The sequence below is a fragment of the Leptopilina boulardi genome, unplaced genomic scaffold (genome assembly GCF_019393585.1).
Source record: "Leptopilina boulardi isolate dan_hultmark-lab unplaced genomic scaffold, ZJU_Lbou_2.1 LbouV2_396, whole genome shotgun sequence".
Taxonomy (NCBI): domain Eukaryota; kingdom Metazoa; phylum Arthropoda; class Insecta; order Hymenoptera; family Figitidae; genus Leptopilina; species Leptopilina boulardi.
This window is the reverse complement of record NW_026137969.1, coordinates 1,611,702-1,626,383: the sequence shown is the minus strand read 5'-3', so window position 1 is coordinate 1,626,383 and position 14,682 is coordinate 1,611,702. Positions and strand designations below refer to the sequence as shown.

General features: G+C 27.2%; 1 protein-coding gene across 3 annotated transcripts; it reads left to right on the top strand.

The window, feature by feature from the left end:
- Window positions 1-960: 960 nt before the first annotated feature.
- Window positions 961-12,977, top strand: LOC127288873 (uncharacterized). Of its 3 annotated transcripts, XM_051316575.1 has the most exons (5): window positions 961-1,586; window positions 1,834-2,198; window positions 7,350-7,491; window positions 8,167-9,774; window positions 10,022-12,977. In XM_051316575.1, the coding sequence occupies exons 4-5, from the start codon at window positions 8,247-8,249 to the stop codon at window positions 10,996-10,998; spliced, it is 2,505 nt and encodes an 834-aa protein (XP_051172532.1). In that variant the 5' UTR covers window positions 961-1,586; window positions 1,834-2,198; window positions 7,350-7,491; window positions 8,167-8,246; the 3' UTR covers window positions 10,999-12,977. The 3 variants fall into 3 exon arrangements, with proteins under 3 accessions (XP_051172532.1, XP_051172531.1, XP_051172533.1); XM_051316574.1 differs by lacking the exon at window positions 1,834-2,198; XM_051316576.1 differs by lacking the exons at window positions 1,834-2,198; window positions 7,350-7,491.
- Window positions 12,978-14,682: the final 1,705 nt, after the last annotated feature.

The window sequence follows — 14,682 nt, the reverse complement described above, 5'->3', positions numbered from 1 at the left end:
AGGAATGCAGGTTTGACAAAATGTATTAAAAATTTTCATGAAGAAAAAAGTTAATTCAAAAAACACAAATAAAAATTTTTTTCAAATATTAAAAAATGACATAATTTATAGATTTTAATTAAAATATAGACTTTATATAGGTTAATCAATTCGTTTTAATGCGAGATATCAGTTTTTTAAACAAAAAAAATTATATTTAGTGTAAAAAAATTTTTTTTTAAAAGCATATTTCCGAATTTTTGAAAAAGTAACATAAGCAAAAATTATGTGGATATTTTTGGAAATCCTTGCGTCTGATTTTAGATATTGATGACTGTAATAAGCCTACAAAATTTCAGGACAAACCATCGAAGTGTATTAGAGATAATTTGCACACAAGATTATGTGACATACACACACACACATACATCTGGACATTTGTTTAAAACTTCAAATATATATGCATTCTAGATAAAAATAATACCATATAACCCATTTTTAAAAAATCGAAAATCGTCACGAATACCAAGCTTCCTCGGGAGGAGAGAAAGCAAAAAATTAATAAATAAAAAAAAATAATAAAAATTTGTTTTCGTTTTTCAAACAAAAAAATGAAATTAAAATAAAAAATTTAGGGTGCTGATACATATAAAAATCACCCTATATTGTATATAGTAAAGATTAATTAAAAATTACTAATGAAAGAATATGAGAACATTGGGTACATTTATTGGCATTCATTGGTGGGATCTTATTCGCTAATAAAAGATTGTTGGAGGAACAGAGATAACAAATTTACATAATTGATACTAATAAACGTATTTGAACATGTAAATGAGAGAATAGGAGTAACTCATGAAGCTAGGCAAAGAAAAGCGCCGAACAGAACGGGGCCGCGACAGTGTATGTACGAGTATATGATGTTGAGAGAGCAGATGAAGAATTGGCTCAGTTCTGCAATAGAGGGCGCGTCTGACAACAGTCGCGATGGTGACTGTTGCACCCACACTAACCACCATCGCACTAGTCTAAAACTGCCTGGCCTGTGTTGTGTACTGTGTGTCGTCAGTGCGGTTTACTTACATAGAAGTGTGCTCTAGTTGTATATGTATATACGTACATATTTATATGCACATAAAGAGAGAAACAGAGTTCATTGTATTATAATGTTATTCTTTTTCATCTAACCTCTATACAATAACGTATCTTAAATTAAGTGATTAACATCATCTTCCATTCTATACTGTAGATATACTTGAAGCAAGGAAAATAACTCTGAATTACTTTTCACTCCAGTTATGTTTGCGGCGTCCCCACGTGATATTTTATTACTAAAAATTTATTTTTATTTTGTTGTACGTTACTTCAATAATTGCTAATAAGATAAAAGCGCATTGTCAAATTTATCAGTTGGTGTTGATTCATGTCGTTTAATGGTTAGAGAGGAATTTTTAATTTTTGGAAATCCAGTGTCAAGAGATGTTTCATTGCATGGATATTCCGTCGGTAATGCAGAAACCATGCATCACAGCATCATTCAAAGGCTACTAGAGTATATTAACCATTGAGCAAGTCATACATACAAAAGGCATTTTATTTATGGATCAGTAAGTATTGATTACGAATATTAGTTTTGCATTTATAAATTCTTCTTTCTCAACAATTCATTATGCACTTATTACATTGCAATAATTCAGCGTTTTACTTTATTTAAGAATAACTTATAATTTTTTATTATCAATAAAATAATTTCAATTTTTTTAATCTCAACAATGAAAGTAATAGATATTTTTGAATAATGTGTCCATAGAAATGACAAATTAACTAATTTTTATATAAAATTGAACTATATAGTGATCCCTCAAAATTAAAGAGAGAAGCGTTTTAAAGTTTGAAGGATGTCAATATCTGTCAATTTAGACGAGCAACGAAATCATATGTCTTGGACGTTGTCGCGTCAAAAAGCGATCGAAAACACGGGCGCTACTTCCTTCACAAACGGCCCTGAAGCAATGTATAAGAATGTCTTTTACACGATATTCATGTCCTGCGCGCGCACACAGTTAGACAGACATCCTTACACATATGCACATAGAATTTTTACAATTCTATCCTTAGTAGCACACAAATGTGAAATCGCTAAGATTATATATATACAAGTAGATATATAACTTGTTATTCATCACGTTCGTATTGTTATTCGCCGCAATTATGAACCGGTATTACTAATTTTACATGATTTAATTTCATGTTAAAAAAATCTTTATTACATTTATATTATCTTGATAGTAATTTTAAAGTTTATGGATAATCGTCGAATATATGTAAGAAATGTAAATATAATATATGTGTCAAATAGATATTCACAAGAGATTGAAAGTACATAGAAAATATAAATCCATCTAAGGGAAAGTTTGATAAATACAAATTTATAAGTTAAATTATATACTACTTTGTTTATTTATCTTTGATATCATTTAACATAGAAACTGAAAGGTTTCTACAAAGTTTTGAAAAAAATAATAGTTTAGAAAAGTCATTCGATTCCATTACCCCACATATCAGGTAGTGAGAGCAAATACCTTTAATTAACTATAAAATTATGTAATTTTTTTTTTAATTTTATTTTTGTAATATACCTATATATACCTACGCCTTTATTTTAAACAAATAATTAATTTAATTATATTATTTAATTAGTTTATCAAACAACATTTTTTTTTGTTTATGAAAATTTTCATACTGTAAATCTGAAAAATCTTGCTAATATGTTTTTTTATTAATTATATAGTATTGGATAAAAAATTTGTCAGTTACATTTTAAGGCAGGGTGTCTAACGGTCAAGAAAAAGTCAGGGAATTTCTTTATTTTTCTGGAAATTTTTTATGAATAAATTAAAGTAACTACTATTACTACTATTTATTGAATCTAATAAATTGACTTTTTAAACTTGGAATAATTAATCAATTTTTTCCAGTGAAATATTTGCTTTTTTAGTATAAATAAAAATTATTTGATACAACTTTATTTAATCGGTTCAACTTCAAATAAAATAAATTATTCATTCGAATAATTTATTATTTAATGCTAATACCCACATTTAACTTATAAAAATTTTTACGGCGTCGAATCTTAAATTATCGCATTTATATTTAGCATAATTCTACAAAGTGGATTTTATATTATGCAAAATTTTCATATCGAAGAATTTATATTTAACTTAAATTCGATTTAAAAGAATTTCTATTTAGCAGAACTCTTATAAAGCATTTATTTTCTAATAATTTTTAAAAATTTTAAATTAATATAATTTCAATTTAACGAAATTTATGTCTATAAAAATTGACAAAAAAAGAACTAAGTAGAATTTTCCTTAAATGAGAATTCTGTTAAATAAGAATTAGTTCGAATTAAAATTTTCTTTAATAAAAACCTTGTTAATTAAGAATTTTGTTTATACAATTTTTCTTGATATAAATTCTGTTAAATTTAAATTGTATTAATTTGAAATTCGATGTTGTTAGAAAATCTGCTTTATATAATTTTACTAAATAAAAATTTGATAATTTAAGATTTGACGGCATAAAAATTCTTTTAAATTAAATGTTGAGAATATTTTTACGTCCCCAATTATTAGTTTATTTATTTCACTTAAATATTTTATTTTTTATGAAACATTATTTATTTGGTTCAAATCCATATGAAATTAGTGGATAATAGACAGGTTAATGATTTAATTGTGTCAAAATAAATTTTATTTGATCAAAATAAAAATTTTTTAGTATATTTTAGATCAGGGAAAAATCAAGGAATTTTTTTCCTAGCAGTTGTTAAGACACCCTGTAAGGAAAAATTATATTTTATTTTTTTAATAAATTTTTTTTTCTAAAACGAATTAGAAACTGATAAAAATTTTTTGCCCCTCATTAATAATTATAACGAAAGTAATAATGATAAAAGAAAAAAAAGTTTCTAGGGCTAAAAAGTCCTCAGAGGAACAGTACATAATTATCAAAAATAATCAAAATACATATAAGAAAATTGCTTAACAAAAAATACTTGATACAATTTAGTTGTTAAATCTGAAAAAATCATAAATTTAACACCTATTGCTAACTTTTTTGCTGTTCGTATATATGTATATGTACTTATAATAGAATTTCATTAGATATAATTTCCATTAAGCTGAATTTTATTTGTTGGAATTATTATTTTGCTGAATTTTAACCAAATTGATTTTTTATATCAAAGAATTTTTATATATTTAACCGAAATATCACTTTATACAGAATTTTAATTTTTTCCAATTATCATTATTCATTTGATATAATAACCATTTTATTAAATTTTTGTAAGGTAGAACAAATAAGAATTCTGTGAAATGTATTTTCGGTTAGAGGAGACCGGCGCACTTTTTACTCTTTGTTGTGTAACTCACTCATTTTTGCTTTTTTTAAAAAGTTAATGTATAGAAAACTTGTTGTAACATATCACCTTTAATTTAAAAAAAAAAAGAAAGTTGAAATATATTGAATACTTTTATTTTTATACCACTTTATTTGAAGCTGTACAAAGCACGCCTAGCAACCCCGGCCCAGGAGTGAAATTAAAATTAAATTATATGATTTAAAGGTTAAATAATATAAGACTTAACACAATAAGTCTTGTACTGTAATTTTACAATAAAATTATTTTAAATTTAAAAATTAGAAAATTTCATTTAAATTAAATGAAATCGTAAAATTACCAAAAAATATTTTTTTTATAATAACGCTGTGAATATTTAAAAACAATTATTCGGTTAAATTTTTTGAATAGGATTGTTATTGCACTGTTAGAAAAATCTGTATTAGATTTAATATACATGCGTATGAAGCGAATATGCAGTACAGGTATTGAAATCTAAGATACATGTATATTAAATTTAAAGTGACAACATGGCGGCTGTAGATGCCTATTTCACCAAACGGTCATTATTTCCTTGATATTGAAAATTTATTTGAAATTGAAACAACAGTGCGTAATTCTTTAACTATTGTATTGTTTATGTCCAAATAATGTTTTATAAGGGGAAAATTTTTCAAAAAAAACATTCTAAATACAAGAATTTTAATACTTATATGTGACATTTAGGTTAAGTACTATAAATGTCAAATTATATGCATTTTTACAATGTAAATTGATTTAAACTTATATTTACATGAAAGAAATTACTTTGCTTTATTAATAAAAACCTTATTTTGTACACAAGAACATGTATAAATTGAGTAAAATGCAATTTTTTTATTTGAATTTTTTTCAGTGACAAAATTTAATATACTTTGTATATGAATTGCACTCTAATATACCAGTTTCTTAAATTTAAGTACTTTATGTATATTAAAACTACAAACATTTTTAACAGTGTGGTGCTTATTAATGTGTAAATTTAATATAATCAACTTCATTTTATTAATACTTAACGAAATTTTCAGATAACCGCGCCACCTAACCCCGAATGTACTTTTGAAATATTTATTAATTTTTTATAAAAACTGTTAAAATAAATCAAAATTTTTTTTTTGTTTCTTAATAACAAATGTATAGAGCTCAAAACTTAATATTTGAGCTCTTCTAAAATTAATTTTTTAAAGAGATATCACAAAAAAATGAAGAGGTTAAAAAATTACTTTGGAGTGCCAAAATCAGTTATTTTAATCTATACCCCACAATAATTAATGAATATTGTTCATCAAGTACTTCATGGAGAATAAAGAGAAAAATTAATGTAACAACACTTTTGAATAAACTCAAGTGCGCCAAGCAACCCCTGCGCCAAACAGTCCCGGTCTCCCCTACATAAAAATTATGTAATGTAGATAATTGGTTTAATGAAAATTCTGCAAAATAATAATTAGAATAAATAAAATTCTGCTCAATGGAAATTCTGTTAAATGAAAGTTCCGACAATTAGTTTTCAGAAATTATTCCTGCGTTCTATTAACAAAGATAGTTTGTTATAAAAACTAAAACATTAATGCCATACTGTATAGCAAATTTCATCTACCAGATACGTATATTCTTTATTATAATATTCTTAATTGACATGAAATTATATTTCATCATCATAATATTTTTATATGACATAATTCTAATTTAACATAGTACCTTTTAACTTGAATTTCAAGTGACATTAATTCATATTTGGCATCATTTTCATTTCAATGGAAAGATTGCATTAATATGAGAATTATGTTAATTATGTGACATATACCTACATCAAATGAAACGTGCCCAAATATCACAACATATAATATCCAGAATATTGCACCAATATTGCACTACAATATTGTCTGTAAATATGCATATTGTGGAAATAATGCGAGAATATTACTTCGCGTAATATGCAAATAGTATGATTATACTATCCGAATATTATATAGCAATATTCTTGTAATATTGCAATTCAAGTTTGCTATAATCGCAGTGTTGACACAATAAAAAAATTTTATTTGATTCAAATAATCGGTTACTTGACTATATTATCAAATAAATATTGATTTTTATCAATTTATAATTATTTAAGTCATTTGAATTGTGTATGTTTCAAATGCGGAAATTATTACTTCAAATATAGTTTATTTAATTAAAATAAAAATTATTTGATTCAGGTAAATATTTATTTGTCAATAGTCAAGTAACCAATTATTTGAATCAAATTAATTTTTTTCAGTGCAGAAATATTGACGTATTATTTTCATGCAATTTTACCCAAAATATTGTTAGACAATTTGGGTTATAATTCCGTTAACAAATTGGAAATAAAAGTTGTATATGCACGAAGCTGAAGTACGCAACGTTTATATAAACGATTTTTAAAGAAACAATTTTTTAAAATGAAAAATTCTATAATTTTTTGCTTAAAAAATATTTTTTGTATAATTTGTTGATTAATGAAAACTACAAGAAATATTTTTTAGGCAAAAAATTATAGAATTTTTCATTGTAAAAAATTATTTCTTTAAAAATCGTTTATATAAACGTTGCGTACTTCAGCTTCGTGTATATGCAGATAATTTGACTGTGAACCAATAAACAATAATTTTTGACTTTAAACATTTATTTTTATACAATTTGTTTAATCAAATTTTAAAAAATTTGTTATGTCATAAATTATTATTTGATCTATGGTCAACTTTTTCTTTTTTTTTGACTTTTTTGATGTAATATACTAATTTACGTGAGCATTGACTTTAATGATTTAATACCAAATTGTATTACATTAATACATTTACAGTTCTTTATTTTAATCTATCACATTTTTTTTGCTCTTTTTGATAAATAGCGGAATGAAAATATGATTAATACATATTTTCAATAATTGTTTCAGATCTACACAAGTATGCTGTTCGATGAAAGAACTAGATTGTCTTGCATTGAGCATCAAAATATACTTCTGTATTCATCCATGCAACCATTAATAATTATTAACGATCGTCTTGGGCGAAAGGGAGAAAAGCAGAACTTTAGACGTTAGTATTTTCTAAAACTCACCTTAAACTTTTGTAAATAAAAGATTTTATTTTTTCCACTGACATGTGAAAAAATTCCTTTTTTTCAATTCTTGACAAATGTCTAAAAAAAACTTTTGTTGTCAGTTAACTGCCAAAAAAAAAATTTTTAGACAGTTTCACTTTTTCATGTCAGTGATGAAAATATAGCGTATGCTGCTCGTTCGAAGCAATTTTTAGTTTCGGATGAAATTTCAATACTCGCTGTCATTGCGACTTCGGTTCGACTTGGTTCACCTTCGCCTCACTCTCGTTGCCACATAATATATATTATTCCTAGATCTGTATTGAGTTGAAGATGAACATGAAGTGACGAAAATATTGAAATTTCTAATTAGAAATAAAAAATGTGATAGAAAAATATAACTGTATTCCACTAATAAAGTTAGAAAATTTTTCATCTATTTTAGAATACAATTAATAAATAAAAGAAATGAAGAAAAACACTTGATGGTAAAAAGAAGGCAACTTATTACTAGATATATTGGTGTATTCATTTTTAAGTTGTTTCAAAAAATTTATCAAAAGCATCTTTGAATGCATTAGTTTTTAAGATGAATTATGAAAAAATGAAATAATATTTTTAACGTTTTAAAAGTGATTATAATAATAATAATTAATATTTTTCTGTTACAGTTTACAACAGTACATCATTCCAAAAAGAGAAGGAGCTTTTTATTAAATACCTTCATAGTGATAGTTTTATATAAACCAAAATGAAGAATTTGCAGTGTTTGCTTGTTTCTGTAATTTTACTACTTGTGAGTAAAGACGTTGTCGGACAAGACAATTGGGAATGCCTATCACCATGTAAATGCAAGTGGGTTTCTGGTAAAAAAACAGCTGAATGTATACGGCAAAATCTTGTTGAAATTCCAAGCTTTCTGTCATCAGAAATTCAATACCTTGATCTTACTGACAATTCCATTGTACAGTTACATAATTTTTCATTCAGCAAAGTGAATTTAGTAAATCTACAAAAACTAACGTTAAAGCAATGTGATATAGAGACAATAGAAACAGAAGCCTTTAAGGGACTGAAAATTGTTATCGAAATTGATCTTTCTGGGAACAGTCTAAAATACATTTACCCAGGGACTTTTTTTGAAACACATCGACTTCGAGTTTTACTTCTAAATGAAAATTATCTAGAATCATTGGAAAATTGCTTATTTGATAATCTTACATACTTACAAAAAGTTGATTTGTCGAGAAATCGAATACAAACAATTGGAGAAAAATCTTTTCAAAACTTGCCCGGCCTTCAAACGTTATTATTAAATGGAAATAATATTACTGATCTGAAGTTGATAACTTTTGATAAGCTCCCAAAACTGGGAAGCTTAGAACTGGATAATAATCCCTGGAATTGCAACTGCTTTTTAAAAGAGTTACGGGATTGGACGATTAAAAGAAAACTATATACAAAGCAAACAACCTGTCAGCATCCATCATACCTTTATGGAAAGAAATGGGATGAGGTAAGCAGTGATGAATTCGCATGTCAACCTAGAATTCAGACTATAGTACCAAGTTCCCGACAAGTGCACGTGGAAAGTGGAGAATCAGTTAGATTTGATTGCCTAGCAGTGGGAATACCTCAGCCACGAATTCATTGGATTCATCGTTCTCGCATACTAAACAACTCTACAAGACGACATCATAGTAGTTCTACCACCCCTAATAGTGGTGCTGAAACACTAGGTTATACTGTGACTGAAAATATTGACAGCAGTGGCTGGGTTAATCTTACTGTTCCCAATGTCACAGCAGCAGATAGAGGAGAATATGTATGCATAGCTCAAAGTCCAGGGGGTTCTGTCGAAGCAAATGTTACTCTTGTTATTAGTGGTGATATATTCAATGATGAAGAAGGAGGCTCAAGTCATCACATAATCAGCTTACCTCTTGCATTGGGTCTGAGTGTAGCATTGTTATTTTTCCTTCTGATGATGATAGCTCTTTGTCTATTCTACTGTCGTCGTAGGCAGTCAATGCTACTGCCCGATAAGAAAATTCATCACGAAGGTACAGGTAGTGTTGACCACAACGACTCTTTGGATCAGCAAGGATTTGGAGAGCTTGAAAAGTCTTTAATCACTTCTGTAAATCCAGTTGGGGGAGAACTAACAACATCAATTGTTATGAAACCGATTAGGCGTTATGATACTCCGTCAATAACCTCTCATGGTACAGAAATGACTGAACTGAATAGAACTTTACTAGATAACGACTCAATTTTTGGTAAGCATTAATTTATATTTACCCTAATTAATATTAATTTCTTTTTTTATATGTGAAAAATTGATTTATGTTCTTCTAGGGTGTATGAAAAATTAATAGCCTTACAACATTTTGAAAAATACGACTTTAATCATTTATTAATTTTACGATTGTTATTTTTTAATTATAAGTGTGAAATAATTGTTTAAAACTTTTTTAAATATTTAGAATTTTTTTAAATAAAATTCTAATTAAAATTGTTTTACAGCTGAGGGTGTCGGAAGAATGATTGCTAACGGTATCGGAGATATTAATATTCAAGATGAAGATGAAGAAGATGACAGAATACGCGTAACTCCTGAACTAGAAAGTGGATCTGCTTTTCATGGGACCAGTCATTATGGCAATAATAGTTTTAATAATAGACAATATCCTCCAGATTTGTTGGCTTTCCATGGTGGACGAGGTTCTTCTCCAACTAGTCAGGCATCCACAGCTCCTGATAATTCACGTCTCTTAAATCAATACCTTTTCAGTCAATTTGGTGGACCTACTTCGTCACCCCAATATACATGTGGAGGCAGTGGTAATGGATTCAAGACTTTGCCACACAATCGAAGTGGAACACCTTACAGCAGTTCTGCTGGAGCGGGTAACAGTAGTATAATTCCTGCTTTATCTCGTCAAGGATATGTTACGATTCCCAGACGACCTCGAGCACCAAGTTGGAGTAGTGGTCCTCCAATTTCACCGATAGACATTGATAACGAAGTTGAGCCAGTATATGATAACCTCGGTAAACGTACTACGGCTGATGGTAGTTCCGCTATCTCATTAAATAAAACCCCAGAAATTCCTGGATTCAATTCTTTGCGTGATGGCTGTAGTCGAAATTTGACCATCTCTCCAAGCCCTGTTTTAAATAATACAATTCAATACAACATGCATAACGCAAACACAAATAATAATATTATTACTAATAACAATAACCAGAATAACAGTGATAATGATAATGTTACTTTCAATAATGATAACGTAATAACATTTGATAGATCTGCGCCAGAGGGTGCTGCTGAATGCTCCATGCATCTCACAGACACAGCTGAAAATTACCAGCATCAACAACAAATTGAGCACAATAAAGTAGAAAAAAAAATACCTCCGAGACCACCTCCTAAGCCTAAAAAGAAACATCTCAATGGTCCCCTTTATGAAGATGAAGACGAGGATGGCACTGAAGTATGATTACCTAAAATAAGTATGAATTTAATGCCTTTGAATATTACAATAACTGCTAAAGGTTCGATGAATCGGTAGTGCCTTTAGACAAAGAAAATGTGTGAATGTTTTTATCGTAGACTTAAAAACTATAGGGACCAGTCATCAATTATTGGTCGTTAAAATTTGACGACACTGCATCCTCTTCCGATCGAGCTTTTCGTTTAAAATAAGACTGTTCCCGTGTCCCTATATCTCTTCGTCTATGAAAATTTTTGTTTGTTTACCTGCATATATGAAAGACTGTGTGAATGTGTGACAAATAGTGAATTTCAAGACATCTGTTCGATCCTGTGCAGGGCTTCCATTTGAAAATTAAACATCTGCATATATATATATATATATATATAGACTGGTCACTATTATTAAGATTTGAAAACTATATATTTCAAATTAGTGACAAAACAATTTTTATCTCTCCTTATTATTATACTTATTGATACTTTTATATAATTTTTGCAATTTATGGCAATAATCTGCCTACTCTCTCAGACTCTCGTCCCTTTTTCTATGGTGACCAATGTGCACTGCAAAATGAACATTATTCAATGCTTATTCATTTATTACACACACATATATATATATATATACTCTCCAAACTCTAATAGTCAATCTAATACGTATAATTAGTATGGCGTAACTTCGTATTTTAAATTATTAATCACTGCTATTTAAAAATTTTGTTTTAAACATGTCACAAGAATTAACAGGTCTTAGTGCAACGTAATAATTATATTGTTGACTATAAATAAATTGGATAAATAATTGTGTTGTTTATAATAGACTATAAAGAAGAAACAAAAACTTATTTTTTTATCAACATGTAAATGACACTTATTGCTTATTTTTAAATTCTGAGATTTAATTATAGATATAGATATACAGTTAAAGATGTAATATATATTTTCAGTATAAATATTTTTTTTGTCAAACTTAATTTTTATAGTGCAGGGTGAAATTGATATAAAATGTAATTATATATAGATATGTAAATGCACAAGGCGAGATTAAATTGCGCTTACCAATAGCAATGATATACCTAGAATTGTAATTTTTCAGGAGTGTAATTTTCATTTTAACTGTTAATTCAGTAACAATTTTAAGAAATTTTAAGAAATAATTTATTTAATACATATTATTCAAGAATAAAAGATAAACCGCGAAAATTAGTAATTTAGCCAACTTTTTTATTGCATTTAAAGAAAATTGTTTCCATAAATATTTTTTGCTTTAAAAAAGCAATAATTTTCCTATCGATCTATGCAAATCTACTATTTCCTCAATAAAAAATTATTTATTCTAAGTTGCTTTATAGTAATGATGGTGATCAATATAGAACCATTTTTTGTTACTATTTTTATATTATTTATATAAATATATATATATATATATATATATATATTGTTTAATTGTATGATAATTGTATAGTTTCTAGTGAATGCCATTCAATTTATGATCACTAGAGAAGAAACAAATTCCATATATGAGTTTGCAATTTGTGCTCAGTTGATGCGCAAAGAGAAAATTTTGTGATAAGGCCTTTTCTAAAAGGAATTGTAAAAGCACTATTCCCTTTTTACCAGTTCTGCCTGTAATAAATAATGATCTGAAAAAGATCGTAATTTTGATAACCGCAATGATAATGTATTACAGAAATTAATTTTTTGCAACTTTCAAACTTAGCATTTTTTTAAACATGAGCATCAGTCATACAATATAATCAAATGAAAAGCAATTAACAATAAATGAGTCGTATAATACAAAATATAAATTTATTTTTAAAAATGTTATATTCTAACATGAAAGTCTGCTGAAGAAAGAAGTAGAAAATTAGTATTGTAAATGGGATTAAAACTTTTCTTACAGTTACAAAACAAAAAATCATTCAGTGATAATATGTAACAAATTTTTTAGAGTATTTTTTAAATAAAAAGCTTTACCTTTTACTTACATAATAATTATAAGGGCCTTTCATATGAAAACTAAAGTTCATGTCACGTATTTTTTGCCCTAATTATCGATAAAAAAAAGTCATAAATAAAAGAAATAAATCTTATATAATTTGTTCATGCAAATATCTTGGATTATATAAAAAAATAAAATAAATAAATATTGAGATAAATAAAATTGTATATTAGTTTTTGGTATACTTATTTACCACCATAATAACAATTTATTACTAGAAGAACAAAACATCCGAGACATAGACTTTCGTTTTCATATGAAATGCCTCTTATAATATTTAGTACTTTTTTTATTATAGATATTGAAAATGTACATGCCCACACAGCACAATATCTTGCTGTAAGCTTCCCTTGAGTTCACAGAAAAAACCTGAACTCAAAATGATAGCGTATGCTACTCATTTTGATATGCAGCAAAAATGAGTCAGGTTGGTGGCGCCACTGTCTATGTCGTTTAGCATTGACTCATTTTTGCTGCATATCAAAATGAGACTAAGTTTTTTCTGTGTTTAAACCTAAGATTCGTTAGCTTATTGCGTAAACTTCAGGTGAGGTTAAGGTGAGCTGCAAATGTTCTCTCTACCGTAAGCTGCACTGTAAGATTGTAGTCAGCTTACAGTTAAGCTTGCTATAACCTTACTGTATGCTTCCCGTAAACTTATTGTAAGCTTCCATGTAAGATATAAGCCTCATTTTAAACTTCCTTTAAGCTTACACTATTGTTAATTAATATTAATAAATATTATTTATTAATATTTAACTATTTTTTTCACACCAGATAATATATATTGTGATGTAGGATATACAACCCTAACGGAAGTAGTTGATTTAAATATACTGCGCAGCCGTAAAAGCTATAATAAAAAGGACATTTGCAGCTCACCTTAACCCCACCTGAAGTTTACGCTGTAATCTAACGAATCTTCGGTTTAAACTCAAGGGAAGCGTACAGCAAGATATTGTGCTATGTGGGTGTCTTATTGAGTCAGAAAATTGAATGCACTTGTAGGTAACGCGCTTCTTTTGTTGGCAGGCTTATAGAATCTCTCTTTCAATATATATTTATTGAGTTTTAAATATTATTTGAAACATGCATGTCTCACGAAAATAACTTTTTTTGATTAATAAATTGAAAAAAAATTATATAAAGACAACATTTACAAATATTGATGTATCTACTTCACTTATACGACAAATCAAAATGATTAAAAATCGTTCAACAACGATCTAAATACCTTCGCACACAAGAGAAATAATATATTTATATTTTTTTGTAAAATATACTAAAACCATGTAATGTGTGCGGATCAGACTGACAAAAATAGTTACAAGTATTTTTAATCATGCGATAGAAAAAAAATAATTTTAATAATATTGTAATACAAAGGATAACATTCCGTTAAATCCAATGCGTCTCCTACTATACAATTTTAAAAGAGCAAAGCAAAACATTATTATAAGAATTGTATATTTTTATTTCTTCAAATTTATATTGTACAAATTTAAGATAACTGTATTAAAATGAAATGTCTTTTTAAATATATAACTTTCAATTTTTTTTACATAAATATTGTTCGATAATAAACTTTTGAATAAATAAATTATCCTATTTTGCCTTCTTATTCTTTAACTGGTTCTTAAGAAAGTCTTCAATTTTTACAGAAAGAAAAAAGGGTGTGTATATGTA